Genomic DNA, 8385 nt, shown 5'->3' with positions numbered 1-8385 from the left:
AAAAATTTTATATTGTTATCAAATAAGTTTTTATTTCGTAAATATAAAATTTTTGTCGTTGCCATATGCGTTTTCCAGAATGGTTTTCTAGACTAGAATATTTATTATGAGTTTGCAGACTTTTCCTCTCACCGTGGCCGTACCGTTAGGGAATGACTAACGGTAACAGGATGACGTACATACGCCCGATTTTTTCTCCGTTTATGAAAAGACGAAATTGCCCTCGGCCAACCTTCGAGGAAGCCGCCGACCCAAGCCAAGCCAAGCCAAGCCCATCCCCGAGCCCCACGCATATATAAGCCGAGTTCATTGCCTGCGCGCAGAGTCGACACCAAGAGTTGTACAGAGTCGGGGAAACCAGAGAAACTTTACCCGAAGCAAGAAGAAATGGGTGGTTCGGACGCAGGTTCGGAGTGCCCGAAGCATCCGAACCACGAGAAGCTCCCCGGAGTGTGCTCGTCGTGCCTCAGAGAGAGGCTGTCCCAGCTCTTCGCCGCCTCCGAGACGAGCGCCTACTCTTCCGCGACCTTCGCCGCCTCGGCTTCCCTCGACTCCTCCTCCTCCTCCTGGCGCTTCTCCTCCGCGTCCTCTTCCTTCTACCACTCGCCCCCGCGGCATCGCGGCGGCGGCGGGGGAGGGCGACGCCACCAGAGGAACGCGTCGGAGGCGATCGGGTCCGTCTTCCTCGCGGTGAGCATCGGCGGCGGCGGGGGGGATCGCGACGGCCGGGGGCTGAGGAAGAGCAGATCGGTCGCGGTCGTGCCGGAGAAGAAGCGAGGGTTTTGGAGGCGGCTGCTGCTCTTGAAAGGAGGGAGGAGCCGGAAGGAGGACGGGTCGGGGCTCCGTCGCCCGAGGCCGGTGAAGGAGATTTTGTAACATGGTAAACATAGACTACGACGACGACGATGATTCTCAATAAGCGAAAAGCAGCCAACGGCTGAATCATTGTAAAGCTTTGGTCTCCACCTGAATACAAAATCATTTGCATATAATTCGTAGCTTCATCTTTGATTTTACGCATCGTGTTAAAGTTGCGCGAGATCGATTACCGGCCCGGTTCACTCGTGATTGGGGGTCGGCTCGATGGTTCGGACCACATCGAGTCGCCCAGTTCCGACCTCGAGCTGCTCGAGTATTTTGCCCAGTCGAATTCGAGCACGTAGACGCTCCACGCACGACGGACCACGAGTCTAGTCTAAAGCTCTATCGTGTAACTTAATATCCGAGCTCATTGAACTCGAGCTCGAGTTCACATATAACTTTGTTACACTTGAATCGAACTAGAGTCAAGTCCCCGAAAACATAGTCAAGTCGAGCTCGCATATAACTCGAGCTAGAATCAAGTCGAGAAAAGATAGTCGAGTCGAGCTCGAGCTCGGCATCGGCTCGGCTCGGCCACGCTATTCTGCCGTGAGGAAACAAAATTTCTAGATGGTTTTGAGGGGAATTTGCTTTCGTCGGACTTAGGGGCAGCTGATGAAATATGATGCGACGGGGTTTTTGCTTGAGCAAGGGGGTTCCGCAGAGGCGTACGAGTTTGAAATTGGGGGCAAGAAAAAGTTTCGAACTTGACAAATCAGGGGTCCACGCTTTTGACTCTTCCAGAGGTGGACAAAAGAGGGGTGGGGCTTGGGCGTCCGCATCTGAAGCGTCAATCCGGGCTTAAACCAACCTAGTTAAATGAGAAAATGACATAAGTAATCTTTAAGTTTTTAATTTAATGTGTAATATAATCCTTAAAATTTTAATTCGTTCGATATGATTTCTAAACTCTAGCTCAATGTTTAATGCTGTGTCTGAACTTTTAATTTGTTCAATGCGATACACGAACTTTTGGTACATATTTAATTTAGTCTCTAGATCATATGAAAGATGTTTAATGTTGTCACCGAACGTGAATTAATGGAAGGATAATATTGAATATTTTCATACAGTTCAGGGACCAAATTGAAAATGTATCAAAAGTTCAAGGATCACATTGAATAAATTAAAAATTTAGGGACGACGTTGCACATTAGGGTAAAGTTCGGGGACTATATTATACATTGATCCAACTTCAGAGGGCATTTGTGTCATTCTCCCTGGCTACATATATGGATTTCAACTTTCTTGGACATTTATGCCGTATTCATGTAGCAGACAAATTTTTTTTTTTCAAGAGATTTTTACAAATGGGTATTTTTTTTTTGTCAAAACAAATTGACACTATAATAAACATGCCGGTTTGATCTAAAGAGCACTGACAAAAAGGAAAAATTACATTTTACTACGTTTTGTTGGTTTGGGACCAACAGTCTGGAAATGGAGTTTGTTGACATCTAAATAAAGAAAGATTATTATGAATATGACAACATATTTTTATTACATATCATTAGCTTAGCTATGACCAGATGAATATATCTTGCCAGTTAAACATGGATTTTAGTTTTTTTTTTTTGGTCAAAAAATATGGATGTTTGTTAGATGTGTCAAAATGGATTCAAAACCCATATTTTAATCCATATTCAATGAGATGGATTAAACACGTGTTAGTCAAGGTTTAATAAATGAGTTGTTAATGGATTTGAGTTGTAAACTTAATTATACGTGAGTTGTAAATGGGTTTAAAGACAAACTCATTTTTAACCTTTACAACCCATTTAGTTCACAAAATTATTAGTTGAGCCAGCCTATTCATGTGGCTCCTGAATAGTTTTTATATCATATGTTTTTTTAATTTTTGATTCTTTTAATTTGTGATTTTTAATTCTCTTTTTTCTTTTGTATAACAAATTAAAAGTCCAATCGCCGATCGCCCGCTGCAGCCGCCACCACCTGCCTTGCCCATTGCCCACGATACGAGCATTTCTCGTAGTACGTTTCGATCATTGATCATAAGAAGCAAGAAGAAAATCCAATGCATAACAAAGGCCATATAAAGATCGGTTGGAGGCCCGAAGTGGAAAATTTTGTCCCTATGAATTCTGAAAACAAAGTGCGAGTGTCTCTAAAGAATTTGCTTTCTTTATATTTGCCTGCTAGCTTTGGCTTTAGGTGCTTACTCTCGAAAGTCGAGCGGTCCGCAAGTTTTCGAAGCTCCTCTCTCGCGGTATTCAACGGTGGGCTTGTCTGAAATTTTATAATCAACTGGTACCTATTTTGCAGCTCTTCTCTCCCGATTTGGAGTTAGTTCTAGATCTGGGTGTTCTTCTATCCCGATCTGGATATATATATGAATTTACAATGCGTTATTTGTACTCTTTTAACCTTTGGGTGCTGTTATTACCTCTACATGGTGATGGTGCTGGGGACACCGAAACTAAGCGCGCACTGCCTTTAGCCAAAGTCGTAGTTAAGAATATTCTCGGCATGTTCCCATCACGGATGATGATACAAGTTTCGGTGATCGGCCGAAGGTGGTATTATGATACTATGAAAAATTTGTTTTTGTGTAATGAATGAGTCACAGGTTTTACCCAGTTCATTAATTTTTTAGATTTGCAATGCATTGTTACTCTTTGGGATTGATTTTGTCTTGAACTAATTAATTTTTTTATGTGAAATGAAAATTTTCCTTTAAAAAAGAAAAAGAAAAAGAGAGAGATCAGTTGGCGGCAGCGCCATTCAGTTCTGCCCAGCTTGTTCCTACTTGCCATTTCTGACTTCACTTATCAATTCAGTAGGCATGAAATGGTCAACAGGGATTAAAATGAAGACACGTTGAATTAAAATACATCTCCAAAGGAAAATAACCTTTTAGTTTCTCGAAATCTCCATTTACAAAAATTAAAAAGACTCAAAAGACAAAAAAAAAAAAAAATGCACATGTTGATCAAGTCCGTCGTCGTATCATCCATCAAGCAGGTCCAAAAGCACCGCCCGTGGATGTTGTTCTTCCTCCTTCCTCTCGTGGTGGTGGTGGTGGTGGTGGTGGTGGTTGAGGTGAATGTGGGGCAAGGGGAGATGAAGGATTGGAGATGTGATACTCGTTGACACTCCTCGTCATGTTAAAAAAACAACGAGCGAAACCCAGTTCGGGACAGCGTAAACCTCTCGACATCAGATCACGAGGGGACTATCTTGTTTCGCCAATGCAAAATTGAGAAGGGGGAAGAGGATTCAAGAGGCGGGTGTTCTTGTATATATGCTCAAAGGGATGGAATTAAATCGAGGAAGGTCAAGTTGGGCAATGGCGATTGCCTGTCCCTATCCGCTAGTTAACGAATTTAATATTAAAGTGTTTTAACAATATATGTCAGATTGGGTATGCATTGAATCGGGTATAGATCGCTAAATTTGTATTGCATGAAAATGGATTAAAAAATAAATTAAATAAATCAACATGAGTCGATCATTTTTTTTACCCGATTCAATCCACCCATTTGACAGGTCTAATCTTAATAGATGCAAGTGGATAAAAGAAGGGAGCAGCACAAAACATCATCATGTTCGTGAAAAAAATTGTCAGCAAAATTCCAACGAGAACATCCGTTAGGCAAAACAGGAAGCATATGACGGAAGGCTGCCGTACGATCCGAAATTACAATAAACTTCCCAGTACCATGTTTGATCATCTTCTCATTTCTTCCATTGGTAATTGTTGACACCTAAATTTTGAATATATATTTTCTTTTTTTTGCACAAAAAAAATAGAACTAATTTTAGTTCTAATAAAAAAAAAAATCATCTTTAGCATATTTAATTTTTACTCATGCATTGCATCTTGCATTGGACTATCGGTGGCACAAATTGGAACTTAAATTTCACGGGCAGGAGCAATAGGGCATTTTTGGGCAAGGCATTTGAAATGGGTGTGCCGAATTTGAATAAGTGTTGGACACTTTTAATTAATTATTCGAGCTCAAGATTGCGCAAAAAGCCTATACACACGTAAAATACGGCAAGCCCACATACATATTCCTTATAGCCGAATATTTTATTAGAAAATAGGAAAGAAATTGTGCAATTCGGCTAGCACATTTGCATGTCTCTTTGGCTGATAACTGCACTCCAAGAGGGAATATTTATCAAATATTCAGATTTTTAAGATACACATCCAAAAGGATATGTGAATATTGCATTCTTGCCCATCAAGCTAGGCCAATTCTCTCTATAAATACAAGGTCCTAGCAAGAGATTATGGGGGCTGACTAAAAAAATTAGAGAGAGAACGTGCGAACAACGGGAGAGAAGTCCTTGGCGATCCTTCCCTAGCTTGCGCTGCAGCTTCCCTCCGTAGAGCCTCCTCTTCTATTTCCGTTGGCAAGCAAGAGGACAACAACTGGTTGTTCCTTTCCCGCACCACAAGCCGGTTGTCACCGATTGGAGGTCCTTGGCGAATCAGCACCATCTTCCTACGAGTTCCCCTAAAAACGAGCATCACAACAAAAGGGAGAAGAGCTTGGAGTGTGGGCTCGTTTTCTCTGGATTTTGTCCAGACTTGCTAAAGAGATCAACAGATTTTTGTTAGCCTTTAAAACATTTTTCCGTGTTTTGTCTTGTTCACGTGCAGCTATTGGTCTCTATTTTGTTGTTGAACCTCCAACAACAAGCCGCTAGGCTTGGACTGTACTTGGAGAATACATTGTTTACGTCGCCGAAGATATCAACGAACCGTAGCAACATCAGCAGATATTTTGAATAGCCTCTACGACGAGTTGCCCACCTTGAATCCTCGTGGAGTCCCGTTGAGCCGCCGGTCCCTCAAGTTGTCCTAGCTGTGCAAGGAAGGTCCCCCATCAAGCAGGTCCGTGAGGGCAAATGTGGGGCTGCAATTTGTCGTTCGAAAATCCAAATTAGGAAAGCGCAAATTTTGCAGACAAGGTAAGTTTCCTATCTTGAGCTTTGATATATTCACTTGCTTATTTTGTGATTTATTTGCATATCCTAAATATTGCATCGAAGTGGATATTTTTTAAAATACAGGTAGATTAGGAAAATTTCCTTTCCTAATCCGCAACTTGTCATATGATCGAGAACGTCCATCTTTAGGATTATTGATGGAATACTCGATTAGGCAAGGATTGGGTTCAATCGTTAATCGTAGGATTACGAATTAAAGATTGACTCAAATATTCGCGAAATATTTCAAAACTTGATTGATATATCCACTTTCTTGTTTGACATTGATTGACATATTCACTTTCCTCATTTGATTTGAATTGCTTGATTGTCATATTTTTTAGAATATACCCGTCGCATGATGTAATCTAAAAATTCTAAAAAATTGCATTCATTCACTTTGCATATCTGAAAATTACATCTTTTAAAAAAATAACATCATGTAGATATTGCATATCTAATTTTTTATTTAGGTTAGATTGCATACTAGAATAGAAATTGCATGTTTAAATAGAATCTTATGTTTAAAATAATCTATCTTAATATATTAGGGTTTAGGTCAATTTGAACTCTAAAATATGCAAGATAAATATTGTTTTGGCATAGTTCTATTTTAGGAAATTAATTCATCCGAAAATATAAAAAAAAAATCATTCATCCTTGCCACGTCATCCTTGCCACGTCATACATGCCACGCCATCCATGCCACATCATTATTTCTTGCCATGTCATATTAGGTTGCATTTTAGCTTATATTGCATATTAGAATTGCATGTCTTCTTTTTAATTAATACACGTGTCACGTAGTTAATTTAATCATGGTCCTACTTGTGCATTCATTTAGTTTGCATGTAATCTAGTTTAGTCTTGCATTTAATCCATGCCATTGGATATAGTGTAGTCTCTCATGCATTCATATAAAATAAAAAAAAAAAAAATTAAAAGAACTATCTTGTGTGGCGCATGTTCCCTTGATTATACTGATTTCTGGATGTTCATTAATTGATTGCGCACCCGCATGATAACTTTTGTTAGTGACTTAGGTTAAAATCAATTAATGTTGCCTTCTTAAATGATTTTTTATGAAATGAAATGGTACCGAAAGGGCGTTAGAGTAATCAGGCGTAATCAAGTCCCCCGAACTCTTAATCTACGGTTCGTAGGAATAAAATAGTTCTCCCGCTATTTTATTTAGGTTTCTAATCGACCTACCATAAATGATTAGTGGCGGCTCCAAAATTAAAATATATTGCATGTTAATCAATTGAACCTTAAGTTGCGATTTGGTATGGACTTGGGAGAGTTCGAGTTAGGTTGGTTAAATAATTGACCCGATAATCCATTAGCCTGGAAATTTTCCGAATTTTTAGGTCGCGACAGCTTGGCGACTCCACCGGGGACTTGAACAACTTGATTTTCTCGAAAAAAATTTTGATTAATCAATCACTTTAATTTTCGAAAAAATTAAAAGGCACCTTAGTGGACTTAGGCCGACAATTTCATGGAAAATCGCATTTTTGTTTGGCAATTGGACTCCAGGTAAGTCTTTAACCATAGTGTTAAATGATTTTGCAGATTGGGAGTTATAAGGGGAGGAGTGTTTGGCTAACCCTTTGTTTTGCAGATTGGTGTTTGGGATTGTTTGTTTAATTATGCACATTTTGAAGCGGTGATTGCTTCTTAATTATTGTGCATGATTAATTGCTTTAGCATTACACCACACACGACCCGTGGTCGGACCTAGGCCACTAGTTTTAGGATGGTATCGAGATTGGATCCTAACGTTCTCCGTGAGATCACGGTTGAAAGTTAGTCCGAATTCGATCCCGATCGTCTCTTCAAAAATGAGTTTCAAAAGTTAGAACCCACGCTCGGTAAGATTACCAAAGTGGGGTTATAATTTTTAACTCGAGAAGCCGAAGTTGAAATGATTCGGCTAATCCTGGTTATATCGTGGGATCCCGATTAATCTTGATTATGTGCGCGAGATTGTCGCCTTGCCGTAAGTCTTTCACTTCATTTTGCCAGCCTTTAGGATAGTTAGAATAAGTTTAACTCACGACTCATATGCATGTCTTTGTGATTGGCATTTTCTCTCTAAAGGTGATAATTTCTTGAACCTATCTTTTTTTTTTCTTTCTTCCTTATCTTATTTTGGGTCAGTCCATGATCTAGGTTGATTTATTCAATATTTTTATTGGTCTTCCTTAAAAAATTCTGTCATTCGAATTGGCCCACAAAGTCTTCATGAAAAAACATTTCCAAGATTCTAATCTATCACCTAAAAATTTTCGAATCAGTGCATTTTCTATGAGAACAAATCAATCTCGATTTCAGCAATTTTGGACGAAACTAACAGTTTTCCGAAATGGAGCATTGGTGTCTTGTTTACACTTTCACCTTGCTCACTCGTTGCACTCAAATGGAAAGAGTCTAGGCACATGTCATGGATTGACCTACTATTCTCATCAAGTGTACTTATTCATGTGTTTACTATTTTTAGGGATTTAGGTTGTTACGGATCCTCCACGAGAACCCTACGGCACACGGTCTAGGACAAGGAAG

General features: G+C 39.8%; 1 protein-coding gene across 1 annotated transcript; it reads left to right on the top strand.

Annotated features, from left to right (window-relative positions):
- The first annotated feature begins 313 nt into the window (after positions 1-313).
- On the top strand, positions 314-992 carry LOC115732308. Its single transcript, XM_030662947.2, has one exon. The coding sequence runs from the start codon at positions 388-390 to the stop codon at positions 874-876; it is 489 nt and encodes a 162-aa protein (XP_030518807.2). The 5' UTR covers positions 314-387; the 3' UTR covers positions 877-992.
- Positions 993-8385: the final 7393 nt, after the last annotated feature.

The sequence above is a fragment of the Rhodamnia argentea genome, chromosome 11, assembly GCF_020921035.1.
Source record: "Rhodamnia argentea isolate NSW1041297 chromosome 11, ASM2092103v1, whole genome shotgun sequence".
Taxonomy (NCBI): domain Eukaryota; kingdom Viridiplantae; phylum Streptophyta; class Magnoliopsida; order Myrtales; family Myrtaceae; genus Rhodamnia; species Rhodamnia argentea.
The sequence above is the reverse complement of the archived record's forward strand: the minus strand, read 5'-3'. Positions and strand labels throughout refer to the sequence as shown.